General features: G+C 46.6%; 1 protein-coding gene across 3 annotated transcripts in view; it reads right to left on the bottom strand.

Moving 5' to 3' along the window:
* ADCK1 (aarF domain containing kinase 1) overlaps window positions 1-14,344 on the bottom strand; it is a 117,949-nt gene that overhangs the window by 91,210 nt on the left and 12,395 nt on the right. For 2 of the 3 annotated variants that reach the window (XM_039232360.1, XM_039232361.1), the window contains exons 2-3: window positions 13,856-14,001; window positions 11,103-11,186 (exon numbers count right to left, since the gene is read on the bottom strand). In XM_039232360.1, coding sequence (XP_039088291.1) covers window positions 11,103-11,186; window positions 13,856-13,990 — 219 coding nt within the window. In that variant the 5' untranslated portion in view covers window positions 13,991-14,001. Of the gene's footprint in view, window positions 1-2,661; window positions 2,743-11,102; window positions 11,187-13,855; window positions 14,002-14,344 lie in introns of those variants that run through there. The other variant, XM_039232362.1, reaches the window with a different exon arrangement.

Genomic DNA, 14,344 nt, shown 5'->3' with positions numbered 1-14,344 from the left:
CAAGAACAGGCTCTTAGATTATTAGTGTGGTTAACAAGCGTCTCCATCAACCTGATAGCTGCAGACAGCCTTCCACCGACTTTATTAGTTATTTCACAGCCTTCCATCTACCCCTGCTATTCCAGCAATTCCCATTTTGGAGACACGGATGCTGAGGCAGAAGAAATGCATCCCACCGGAGCCAGTAGGAGTGAGGCCTCACAGTCCCTGCGGCCTAATATGTGCTTCTGTTTCTTCATCTATAAAATGGGGATGATAACAATAGTATCTACCTCAGATTGTTGTGAAGTTAAAGGAGATAAGATAGAAAGAACTCTTAGCGCAATGCCTGTCCCACAAGGTTCAGTCAATGTGAACGCTTGTACTTAAGATCAGAAGCCTGCCTAGGGAACTCATTAAAAATACAGCTTTCCAGGCCTCACTCCAGAATCATTGGAAACAAATCTTTAGGGTACAGAGTCTAGGAATCTGTACTTTACCAGGCTCCTCAGGAGTCTCTGATCATCTGACAAGTTAGAAACCACCGGTGAGCTGTCACATGCCCGTCTCCATGACAGACAGATAGAATGTCTTCTGTTTCTGGAAAGCTGCCCTTCCAGATACAGATTTCACAGCCATCCTTGGTAACCCGCTGCAATACTAAATTACCTTTGCAGTAAGGAGTCCTGGTTTATGCCATTCCCCATCACACACCATCATCCCATTTCCCAGTACTACATTCAGCATAGGTAGACACAGCAGAGTCGTGGTGGAAACATGCAGTCCAGGGCAGGAGAGGCAACGGTGTGGGGTAGTCAGTGGGAAAAGCAATAAAGTAATGAGAAGCCCAGCCATGGCTAGTCTGGGATGGGGTCTGAGATGGGCAAGGGCAGTTTCTCCAGCCGGCGTTCCTCCAGCCCCTGCCCCGTCTGGTGTAGGCTGACCTCAACACAGCACCATCCCTGAGGAGCAGGGCACTCTGGCCTCCTCCACCCACCCCACAAGAACCAGGAAGCAGGAGCAGCAGGTGATCAGCTCTGCGGCAGGAAGAAGCCAGCCCTGTGTGCCTGAGCAGTCCGTGTAAGGCAAGAAAGGTACAGACACACACAAATGAGGAATTGGCTAATGCCATTAATTCCGCTGATTGGTACAGAGAGATGCCCAGCACATGGCAATGGCCTCCCAACACCAGAAACACAAGGGCTTATTTTATTTCATTTCAAGTGTGGCCTCTACAAAGAGATCACTGTTTCTGAACAGCAGCAAATACCATCCTATCAGGCAGCTTCAAGTCTGAATCAGTCCCAGGAGATAAATAGGGTGAGCTGAGAGAAGAGCTGGACAGAGAGTGGCCACACCCAGCAAGGAAAGGATGGAGGCCAGGAAGACTGCAAGCCAGAGTTGGGCCCAACATCTGCTACAGACACTGCAGCCTGTTTCTTCAAGGGTGACCGGCACCAGCGATGGCGTGCAAAAAGATGGTATAAGCGGCAATTTCAGGTAGTACGCGGGCGACTTCTTATTTGGGAATGCACACGCCTATAAAAAGAGACAGCTAGTCTATCAAGCCTACAGTTTTGCTTAGAACAAAATCAAGTAAAGGAAAAAGTCAATAGGATGAAAAATATCATACAAATACATGAATAGTTGGTTACAAAGAAGTACATGGGAAGGCCAACCAATGAATTCAACATAGTACTTGCTTCTGGTTTTGCAGGAGGAAGGCTGGAATCAGGGAAGTACCCAGGGGGCTACAATCATATGGGTAAGGTATTATTTCTGAAATTGTGCAATGAGTATATGAGTGACCATTAAATTATTTTCTATGCCTTTCCTTAGGTCTCATACATTTCACATGCTTTTAAAAATGCAAAGATGGGGCACCTGGGTGGCTTAATAGTTAGGTGCCCGACTTCGGCTCAGGTCATGATCTCACCATTCGTGAGTTCAAGCCCCATGTCCAGCTCTGTGCTGACAGCTCAGAGCCTGGAGCCTGCTTCGGATTCTGTGTCTCCCTCTCTCTTTGTCCCTCCTCCACCCATGCTCTGTCTCTCTCAAAACTGAATAAACATTTAAAAAATTCTTTTAATAAAAAAATTAAAATACAAGGGGTATGCAGGTTCATAGGTCACTGATAAATCTAGAGCAATCAAGAACAGCCTGACATTTGCACGCCCTGCCTAGAAACTACAGAGAAACCACCACACGGCGAGCACAACCTCCAGGGAGAAGCCCGACTCAAGCCACGTGTCCCTCCAGGGTCCCCACAAATAGAAGGAGAACTGCCACATCTCTTCCCAGACCATACCAAGGCCCTAGTTCCTACTTCCATGGAACTCTTCCTGAATCAGGGCCACTGCAGAAAGTTCTGCAGGTTTTCAATGCAGTACTCAGAAAGGTCTGGGTACAGAGAAAGCTAAAAACGGAGGCACTGGGTGCCATTGAAAACTCTGGCTCCCTCTTCCACGGGTCTGGTCCTTAGATGACCCAAGCAGAGCAAATTAAATGCAGCTCATGCTCCTGCAAAAATTATCACAGACTCCAAGAAAGCCAGTCACCAAGACAGCAAGGATTCCATTTCTCTCCTCCTATTCTGTATAGAATACTCTCTGACAAATGTTCCAAGATGAGAAATGAAAGCAGCCAAAGGGGGCCTGGGGGACAGGGTACATGAAAACTCACCAGAAAGCTTCCACACCAGGTTGACGGTGCACACACAGAGGAACTGTGGCACAAGCAGCTCCCACTACACCAGAGGAGGCCCTCCTAGGTATACACTCTACCCTCACCCCCCACGATGGGTTAGGAGCCCCTCCCATGCAAGGCTCCTGCCCTCCCCACTCCCCACTCCTTGGCTGGGAGTTAGCGGCTGTCAGGAGCCAGTGCTGGAATGAAGACAAATCGATCTTTTTGCAACTGGTGATTTCATGCCTGCTTCCCCCACTGGACTGTGAGCAACTGGAGGGCAGAGGTCAAGTCTTATTTCCCTTTACATCCTCTGAGGCTGAGGCTTATGCAAGCCCTGGCAGAGAGCAGGCTCCGTTAAGGTTTGTTAAAACTACAGATGGCTGGAAGAATGGTGAAGACATGTCCCCGTTGGCCAGGACAGTCCCCAGGTTTCAGAGAATATGCCTGAAGAGCCAGACACTGCTACAGTTCCCCCTGATGGGCAACAAGATTGTTAAAGCACTTCTTGAGTTATCATCCCTTCCCTAAGCTGGTAGCATGCGTATCCTCAAAAATGGCAGTTGAAACCCTTTCCCAAAGCAATGGGCTAGCATCCACGGATTCCTATGGAGGATCTATGCTTCCCTCCACTAGGAAATGCATATTCCAAATATTTGCTGAATTAACTCTTTGGTTGACGGATTAAATACAAAAAGGAATTCCCAGTGTGCCTCGGTGGCTCAGTCGGTTAAGCATCTGACTCTTGGTTTCAGCTCAGGCCATGATCTCACGGTTTCGTGAGTTCCAGCCCCACAATGAGCTCTGTGCTGACAGTGCAGAGCCTCCTTGGGAGTCTCTGTCTCCCTCTCTCTCTGCCCCTCCCCTGCTCACACTAGCTCTGTCTCTCAAAAATAAATAAACTTAAAAAAAAAAAAAAAAAAGGAATTCCCATAAAGAGGTTCTATGGCCCTTCTTCCTCCCCCTCTGTGTCTCCCAAACCCACCCCAGCAGGGCCACACCAGGGGGGATGGACTCAGGGGAGAAGCACCGCAGCCGTGGCAGCTAGTTGACAAAAGTGGCTGCACGGGGCATCTTTGGTCACACTTTCTATCCAACTCAGTGCTTTCCCCCAGGTTGCAAGTGGATAAACAGAGAGGCAACCAGGTATATATGAAGTGCAAAGAACATGAGATCACGCAAGATCTAGATGTCCAAGTCCAAGCCCAAGATGTGCCACAAAACTGCAGGGTCAGGGTGGGGAGGGAGGCACTTAAAGAAATCTCATCAATGTCTCTGGAGCTTCAGTTCTGTCTGTACATTAGAGGCCTGAGCTAACTGGTGCTGAAGATAACTTTCTCAAGGTCAATGGCATAATTATAAATAGAGTCATCCCCCCACCTAAGCTGCTACTCTACTCCTCTCACCAGTATCCTTTTCCCCCAAAACACCCTACCACATGCCATGGTTCTATAAGTTGACATATATGATCCTTCCCTCTACATGCAGATTTCAGTAATGTTGAAATTGTTATCCCATACTCAAGCCCAAAGCAGCTGTGTCCCTAAACAAGGTCAGGTATAAATGTTAGCAGAATTTAATGGGTACAAAGGTTCTAACAGCTACCTCCTTTCTGCAGGTAACTACTGCTGGTGAACCTCCTCTCTCTAAGTTTTATGGGAGCCCCACTGAGGTGCACTGCTCCTGACCTCTCTCCTCCCTCTCCCTCCCTCCTTCCTCTCCTGTGGAAAGAGGAATCACCAATCAGATTGGTAGGTCTGGGAAAGGAAACAGGTCATGCTCAGCCCAACACTTCCTCTCCCCTCACTTTTCGGGATCTGTACACACCCAAAGGGCACTGATAGTCAGCCCCTCCGTGCCCTAAGAGGCAGGCTTCCATTTGAGAGGCTCGTCCTGCCACGTTGGTGCCTGCACGGTAAGTCCATCAAATTCAGGAGTGAAAGTTCAACAAGCCCACTTGCTCACAAACCCAAGACACAGGCTCCAGCCCAGCATCTATCAGTAACAAAGCTGACATTTTGAGCTCTTCCTGGCAGAGACCTGTATCTCCCTGGTTCTGCTTCTTAAACAAGGAGGAAAAGAGTATTAATCATTACCTCCTCAGGCCCAAGTAGTAAGTACTAGAGTAATTAATAGGACGGGGACACACACACACACACACACACTCTCTCTCTCTCTCTCTCTCTCTCTCTGCTGACCTGAAGCATCTGATACCACAGAAGCCCAGCAACCTACTCAAGAACAAGAAATTGGATTTGGCTAAAAAGCTTCCCAGTCACAGCAACAGCTGAGGTCCCTCCTACATTTAGGACTCTGATTAAGAAAGGAAGATGCACCTGTGATCTCACTCTCTCCCTCCTCCCCCCTCTCTTCCACCCCTTCTCCCCCCACTCCACATGCTTCTACTCATTGCCTATAGAGTAGCTCAAAAAATATTCAGTGACTGATGACTTCAAGCATTCTTATTTCCTGAAGGCCTACCAAAACTTTACCCAAGAACTTGCCATAGCTCCCTGCTACCTCTGGTATAAATCTTGACCTCTCGTCCCTCTGTGACCTAGCTCTGATTCTCTTTGCCAGTATGCTCCTTCACTCATCCATACCCTAGTCCCCAGTAACACTGAACTAATCTCTGTTTCTTATAGACAATCCCCAAAATTTTACCCATCAATCTCAGCCCAAATCACCAGGCCCCAGTGTTACACGTTTCAAGCCAACCCCCTTTCCAAACCCAGCTCGAATACCCACTTAACTCATTCAGTCTCACCCAGCTTGGGCCACTGTCTCTGCTCTGATATGCCTCAGGGATCTTAACTATTTCAGAGTATATTAGGGTTGAACAAGTGTACATGAATATATTACAGATAATAAGAGGCTGGTTGCTCACTGTCAGAGAAATAAGTTACACATAAGGAATCGGAGAGAGTTAAAATAAACTCTATGATGTTAGATTGAAATTGGAGATATCAGTATGAACTCAAGGTTTTTTTTTTTTAATGTTTTATTTATTTCTGACAGAGAGAGAGAGAGAGAAAGAGAGAGAGAGAGCAGGGGAGGGTCAGAGAGAGAGCGAGATATAGTATCCGAAACAGGTTCCAGGCTCTGAGCTAGCTATCAGCACAGAGCCTGATGTGGGGCTTGAACCCACTAACCGTGAGATCATGACCTGAGACGAGGTCGGATGCTCAACCGACTGAGCCACCCAGGTGCCCCGAACTCAAGGTTTTTTAATAGGAAAGTGTGTGTATGCATGAGTAAGTATACATACATATATTTTGTAACTTGTCTTCTGGAAACAATGGCACTCCGGGGGCAATATGCAGACCTAGCACCAACATCTTGGTTTCTAAATACCAATCTCCAATAAAAGGCGATAGGGCTGGGGCAAGGAAAATACAAAATAAGTCAGGGTCTTAGAAAGTTAAGACAGTGCTCAAAAAAAGAACAGAGACATACAAAAGGACACAGGAATCAACCTGAAAGGGCTCCCAATGACCAAAATTAGAATAATCTGAACAATAAATTAAGGATTGCTTTGGATTGGAACCCGTAAACTAAAATAAATATCCATGAGTTCATAGTGATAAAAACTAATTACCTGAAGGAGAAGGGATGGCTCTTCCCTACAGAAGAATGCCAATTAACAAATGTAGAAATAAGGAAAATAGGAAATCATTAAAATGATATGGAGCTGCTGAGGCAAACCTTGTGCACTTTGATCTCCTCTCTGGCTAGATTAAATAATCCACGGTATTTAATTAAATAAAGCTTCTCATCTCTGTTCTTACAAATTCATCTGGGGCAAAGGCCACGGCCAGATAGGGAAGTAGAGGTGCTTGGTGGCAGACCAGGAGCCAGACCCAAAATGGCTCAAATACTACTCTGCACCATGCAAACCTCTCCTCACCCTGTTCACGCCTTGGAATTTCTAAATTTCATTTCTTTCTTTGAATTTCATTTCTTTCTCCTGTGATCTATCAAAGCCTTAAATGTGTTTCAAGATCCAGCATGCTTCTTATGGGGTGCCTGGGTGGCTCAGTAGGTTAAGCATTTGCTTTTGGCTCAGGTCATGATCTCATGGTTCATGAGTTCCAGCCCCACATCGAGCTCTCTGCCCACTCTGGATCCTCTGTCCCCCTCTCACTCTGCCCCTCCCCTACTTCTCTCTCTCTCAAAATAAATGAATAAGCTTAAAAAAAAATCCAGCATGCTTCTCCAAGAATCCCTAGTGTATCAAGATTCATTTGATTGCAAATAACAGAAAACTGATCTCAAACCATCTGAAGCCAAAAGAGAATTTCCTGGCACATATAACTGGAAATTCTACTCCAGGCTCAGCAAGATCTAGAGATTCAAATGATTACTTCTCTCCACAATACTGATTCCATTCACAGACGGGCTTTCCCCTCATGGTGGCAAAATGGCTGCCAGCAGCTCTGAGTCAACATCCTATACTCATAGCTAATACAGCAGAAAAGGCAGTGTCATATGAGAGATACCCCCAAAAGCCCTGGACCTGATGTTCACTGACCAATACTGGCTCAGGTGCCCATCCTCGAATCAATCTCTAGGGCCAGAGGAATGGACTCTATAGATGGCCTAAGTCACATGCTCCCTCTTGGAGCTGAGGGTGGGGTGAGCCTCACTCCAACCTCATGGTAAATACTTGAAATATGAGTGGTTCTCCAAAGGAAGTTTTGGATGCTACTCCTCAAAACAAGAATGGCTCTTACCAAAAAATGAACATATGTCTACCATACCCCAACACCTCAGTCAGAATCAAGGCAACCCTGCCTCCTCCAGCCCAGTCTGGGCATCCACACCAGCCGTGACTTCTTTCTGCCTTGTGGACTCCTTTCTGCCTCAGTTCACACCTGTCGTCTCTGTTTATAAGCATCTTGGGCACGGGGAGTCTGGCTCTCTAAAGCATCGGGGCTTCATCACACCTCCTCAGCTGCCCAGCAAAGTGCCACCAAGCCCCTAAAAACACTACTTCACTGTGACTCCCACCCCCTCCTGATGTGAGGCTGAGTCACTGAGATACCAGCCAGCCGAGCACCAACCTTGAAAGTGCTTCTCTAAGTCACTGTCTCTTGGCTCTAGCATACTCCGGGACCTGGGGACACTGGCTTGACAGGTGAGATAATTATGTTTTACCCTTTACTCATTCCTTTATCAGTCACGAAGAAGAGAACAGATAAGCGTCCAAAGGAAGAACACACCCTGCAGTATTTACTCATGCTCTTTAGTGCCAGCCAGCTCCCTACCCAGGCACAACTCCCGGGGACCAGCCTGCACCCGCTCTCAGTACCAGCTACCACATGCTACCTCCTGTCAAATATCACACTGCACTTTCCTTCCTACAACCTGCGAAGCCATCAACTTCACCAGGAGCTGCAGCACCACTGCCTTTCAGATGACTTACACATGAGGACAACTGTCTGCACATCACCCATCCCCCGCTTCCTCTGCAGGGCACTTGCCCCTGTGCCCTGGCCTGGCCTAGGTGCAGAATGTCACTTTGGTGGGCTCCAAGGCCCAGAGCACTGGTTAGATGGAGAAAGAGGGCCGGGGGAAAAGCAGGAGTTTGGCATTAAGTCCCAGAGATGGAGGGCTTTGAGATATCCCAATATGAACTAACATTCTTTTCATTCATTTGCTCAACAAATATTTATTCAGGACCTACTATGTCCAAGGTCCTGCTGTAGGTGCTACAGACACGGAGATATACAGACCAAGTCTCTGTCCTCACGGGAGAACACCTCCCAGTAGACATCGGACTTCTATCCCAAAGACAGAGCACAAATTCAAGTTTTCCAAATACAAACCCAGCGCCCTTTCTAGGTCCTCTCCCAAGGAAGGAGCTAGCAGGGTACAGCCCGAAACAGGTATTAAGTCAGTTCAGTCCTAGGCATCATCACTAGAGGTAGAAAATGCAGAATAAAATGACTCAATCCCTGATCTAAAAGAATCTCTATTCTATTTTTTTAATTTTTTTTAATGTTTTATTTATTTCTGAGAGAGAGAGAGACAGCGCGAGCAGGGTAGGGTTAGAGAGAGAGGGAGACACAGAATCTGAAGCAGGCTCCAGGCTCTGAGCTGTCAGCACAGAGCCTGATGTTGGGCTTGAACTTACGAACTGCGAGATCATGACCTGAGCCGAAGCCGGACACTTAACCAACTGAGCCACCCAGGCGCCCCAAGAATCTCTATTCTAAAGTGAGAGACATGTAACCAATTATCATCTTTCATAGGAATAAAGAAGACAGAGTGATTAAATTCAAATAGGAGGATATCTCTGGAAGGACACACGAGATAAGATGTCATCACTCCCAGGGAGGAACACTAGGTATGTGAGGAACAGAGACAGGAGGATCATTTTGTATGTTCAAATGTTATATACTTGCCTGCCATGTGAATGTAGTTCCCATTAAATGACACTTTGAGGATGCAATCAGCCAAATCCTAAATATGGAAAATTCTACAGGACAAATGATCTGCTTTCAATAAAGCAAATAGCTCAAAAAAAAGGAGAGGGGAGGAGGGAAGAGAGATATTATAGATTCTAGAAAATTTTGGTTGATGTTTCCTAATACAACATATGCCACTTCATGTGTATCCAGATTGTAATGAACCAACTTTAAAAAGACGTTTTTGGGACCAGGGATACTTGAGTATACACTAGCTATTAGAAGTTATTAAGGACAGAGGCTCCTGGGTGGCTCAGTCAGTTAAGCGCCAACTTTGGCTCAGGTCATGATCTCGCAGATCGTAAGTTCAAGCCCAACATCAGGCTCTGTGCTGACAGCTCAGAGCCTGGAGCCTGCTTCAGATTCCATGTCTCCCTCTCTCTCTACACCTCCCCCACTCACACTCTGTTTCTCTCTCTCAAAAAATAAACACTAAAAAAATTTTTTCAATTAAAAAATTATTAAAGACATATTATTGGGGCGCCTGGGTGACTCAGTCAGTTAAGCGTCCAACTTCGGTTCGGGTCATGATCTCATAGTTCGTGGGTTCGAGCCCTGCGTTGGGCTCTGTTCTGACAGCCAGCTCAGAGCCTGGAGCCTGCTTCAGATTCTGTGTCTCCCTCTCTCGCTGACCCTCCCCTACTCATGCTGTCTCTCTCTCAGAAATAAATAAAAACCAAAAAAAAAAATTTTAATAAATAAATAAATAAAACATTTTTTAAAAGACATATTATAAATTTTGTTAGTTATGAGTATGGTATTGTAGCTTTATTAAGGTACTTAACTATTAGAGAGACAAAGTGAAGTAGTTTCAGATGAAATAATATGATGCCTGAGATTTACTTTTAAATATTTCAGTAAAGGGGCTCCTGGATGGCTCAATGGTTAAGCGTTAAGCGCCAACTTTGGCTCAGGTCATGATCTCATGCTTCATAAGTTCGAACCCCGTGTCAGACTCTGTGCTGACAGCTCAGAGCCTGAAGCCTGCTTCACATTTTGTGTCTTACTCTATCTCTGCCCTTCCTCCATTCATTCTCTGTCTCTCTCTCAAAAATAAACATTAAAAAAATTAAATATTTCAGCAAAAATAAATGGATGAATGAATGGGAGAGTAGATGACACAAGACTGACAAAACGTTGATAATGTCTGAAGTTGGACGACAGTGCCATAGGGCTCATTATACTATTCTCTCTACTCTTGCTAATGGTTGGAATTTGTATGATGAAAAGTTTAAATAAAAATTTTAAAATGGATTACCCCATCCACCAGGAATGATTGAGAAGGAAAAGTGTCACGGAGGAGAGGTATTTGAGCTGAGGCCAGAAGGATGACTAGAGATTTTCTAAGGGGCCAAGGGCATTCCAGGCTGAGCAAAGACATACAGGTCTATCACAAACCTCTCTCTGGAGGAACCAAAAGTATCTACACTTGACCCCAAACTCAACTCACATCCAAAAAAATGCCCTCTTGTGTGATGCCCCAACTCATCTCACCTGTTCCAGGTGAGGAGCCAGGGAGTGGGGTCAATAGCTCCACCCAGAGGAACCCCTGTATAGCCTTGAAAGGACAGGAAAGCAATTAACCTCTTTCAACTGGGTTTTGCCTGACAAAGCACTTCGGAATCCAACTGAGTTATCTCAGGAACAGAGCCTTCATCCCTCCTGAGTCATCCCGGACACCTTGTGCTCCCCAGAAACACACACCAGCCTCCCCAACAGTGCCTTGTATATTAATAACCTCAGTATCACAGGATCCAGCTTGATGTTGGCCTGGCAGCCCGGCTCATCAGCACAGAAACACCTCCAATGAGGAAAGATCCTCTGGCCCTTACCTCCAAGCCCCCAGCCTCAATCTCTGCACAGCTCCTGCCCCCACTTCAGCGACCCACAAGAAGCTCACTGGGTTTGCAGGTACTTCAGGACTTACCCAGTCCTGGCCTGACTCAGATGGGTCCATGGGTTCCTTACCTTGGATCGAAGCTGCAAGTACTCCTCTGAGCCATAAGGGACACTCCTCAGGGAGGTGAGATAGTCGTAACTGATGACAGCTGTCTGGGAACCAAGGGAAAGAGAGGTTTAGCACCTGGACATTGAATATTGCTCCCCACCTCGGCCCTGTGCCACAGGCCCCTGAAAGAGGCGGTGTGTCTAGAGCAATCAACAACCCCTCCCCTACGATGCTCTGGCCCCAGATCTTAGCCTGGCTGGCTTCTTCCTGTCCATCAGAGGTCTGCACAAATACCGCCTCTGTGGCAACCCTAATCTAAGGCTGCCCCACCCACCAGGAACTCTCAATTATTTATCCTAAGAAAATTATCATATCTGAAATTACCTTGCTCATTTGTTTCCTTGTATTGGACTATCTCCTCTTTGCTAGAATTCCAGCTCTAGACACACAGAGGCTTGTCCTTCCTGCTCATCACCGTGCCTCAGCACCTTTTTACAGTGCCCGGCACATAGCTAAAGGCTCAGTAAAGACTAGTTGAATGAATGCTGTTGGATAAACTTATTACCACAAGTAAACATCAGTTTACACTTGTTTCCTCTAGCAGCCTAAGTTTTGATTCTGGGCCCCTTGGCCAAAAGTCCAGGATAAGTCCCCATATTCTTGGTGAAATCAGGAAATTACAGGCTTCTGAATATCTCAGACATGGAAGAGGCCTGAGGATTACCTAGGCCAAACCTTCCTTTTTAGGACTGAGCAACTGAGGGCCCTGGAAGGTAAGGGGCTTACAAGGCTGATACCTAGAGGAGTCTGCTCCCCTGTCTACACTCTCAAAGCTTTATTCCACTTGACATAAACATGGTGAGTGCCAACTGTGAGCAGGAGTTGGTCACTGAACAATGCACAAGGCTGATCAAGATCAGAGCCCTGGCCTTTAAAGAATGCACAGCCTAGTGACTAGTTTATAAATTACTGATAAATACGTTCCTCCCTCATTCCCAGCTACAGTTGGCCCTTGAACAATATGGGTTTGAACTATGCAGGTCCACTTACACATGGGGTTTTATTGGTAAATTACAGTATGGTACTATAAATGTATTTTCTCTTATGATTTTTTTTAATGTTTATTTATTTTTGAGACCACATGCATGTGCGAGAGAGAGGTGGAGGGAGGGGCAGGGAGAGAGGGAGACAGAGGATTCGAGGTGGGCTCTGCACTGACATCAGAGAGTCTGACAAGGGGCTCGAACCCACAAACCCTAAGATCATGGCCTGAGCCAAGTCAGACGCTTAACCAACTGAGCCACCTAGGCATCCTGTCCTTATGATTTTCTTAATAACATTTTTTCTAGATTAGTTTATTATAAGAATACAGTATATAATACATATGGCATACAAATAATGTGTGAATCGACTCTTCACATTATCTGTAAGGCCAGTCAACAGTAGGCTAAGTTATTACGCTCTGGGGGAGTAAACATTATACGTGGATTTCTGACTGCATGGGTGTCGGCACCCTAACCCATTGTTAAAGATCAACTGTATCCAAACCCCTAAGGTTCCATCAAAGCCTGCTTCCCCAAGGGCACTCATCCTGACTCCCAGCCTATGGGTCTCACTCCGGGTCGAAGGTCCCATAGCGGTGGTCACTGAGTCACACATCTTGACCCAACCCATGGCTTTAAAACAAACCCATTGGTTTTTGACCCATTCACGTGAGCACTCCTCAACCATCAGTTCCCTCAAAGCTGGATGTGGGTGGGACCTCTCAAAGACCTCTCTTATCTATTTGTCTGTCAGATTCTATGACTAGGTAGGGAGAAGGCTTCACAGCACCAAGTATTAAGGAAATGATTAGACAACAACCCAAACAGACGGTGCATTTGCGTGTATCTATGCCAGGGGGAAGAAAGGAAGAGTTCATCCTGCAGCAGACAAAGGAGGCAAGAAAACATGAAGCATGTAGCAACCGACCCACCCATGGGGCAGTTATATATGCACGTCTGGGAGAGCTCCTTCCAGCAGAGTTAAGAGGACACGATCACACAGGGAGGATGTTCCTGCACCACTGGAGAAAATCTCTAATAGTGAAATATTCAACTCAGACTCTCTCTCTTTTTTAATGTTTATTTATTTTTGACACAGTGTGAGTGGGGGGAGGGGCAGAGAGAGGCAGGGGGACAGAGGATCCAAAGTGGGCTCTGCACTGATAGAAGCAAGTCCGATGCGGGGCTCAAACTCATGAACCATGAGATCAGGGCCTGAGCCAAAGTCAGACACTCAACCGACTGAGCCACCCAGGAGCCCCTCGGATTCTGTTAGAGGGTTCGAGAGGATCCCTACAGTTCTCCAAGGCCCAGATGCTCTGAGTATGAGCCCTGCATCAGGAGCCACTCCCACCAGCTCACTGGAGAGAAACTCAAGTTTTCTGGTAGAGTTTAATCAAAGCTGCATAGTCTTTCCACATACATTTGCTGAGGAGCACCGGTCCAGGCCTGTCACTAAAATTATACACAGAACCTACCCTGTAAAGGCTTCAGAACAGAGACCCTGTACAATCCCATTCTGTTCCAGCTCAGTAGGACAGAGATTGTGTATACGGGAATATAGGTGCATGAGGGTGCACACCTGTGTTAGCGTGTCGAGGGAGCTTTGCACACAGAAGGGCACACCTGCAGCTCCACACGTGTGGCTGGCATGTACATCTGTTACATGTACGAACACCTGCAGGTGATACACCAGTCCCTCTGCCACCCTGACAATGAGAAAAACCTACCGTTGCAACTGCTCTGCCCACCCTGACGGCACCAAAATCATTAGGATCCAAGTACTTGTTGCTGTAGAGATAGAAGCCAGAGGCAGCGAGAGCCATGCTGGTCCACGAAGCAAGCTTGAGAGCCCTTCGGGCCATGTCTCCAGACCCTGTGGAAGGAAAGCAGCAAAAGGGAACAGTTGAATTCCACAGTTAGTCAGGCCAGGATCCAAATTCAGGCTCCGCCGCTTAACAGATTATACAACCTCGGGTCATTTCCTTAATCTCACTGATATCCATTTCCTCATTTTGGGGGTAGCTACTTCAAAAGTTGTTTGGATAAAATGAGATCACGTATATAAAATGCTTAGCAGAGGGGTGCCTGGGTGGCTCAGTTAAACGTCTGACTTCAGCTCAGGTCATGACCTCATGGTTAGTGAGTTCAAGCCCCACAATAGGCTCTGTGCTGACAGCTCGAAGCCTGGAGGCTGCTTCAGATTCTGTGTCTCTCTG

The sequence above is a fragment of the Hyaena hyaena genome, unplaced genomic scaffold (genome assembly GCF_003009895.1).
Source record: "Hyaena hyaena isolate Hyena2069 unplaced genomic scaffold, ASM300989v1 scaffold_65, whole genome shotgun sequence".
In the NCBI taxonomy this organism is placed as follows: domain Eukaryota; kingdom Metazoa; phylum Chordata; class Mammalia; order Carnivora; family Hyaenidae; genus Hyaena; species Hyaena hyaena.
This window is presented reverse-complemented; position numbering and strand designations above follow the sequence as displayed.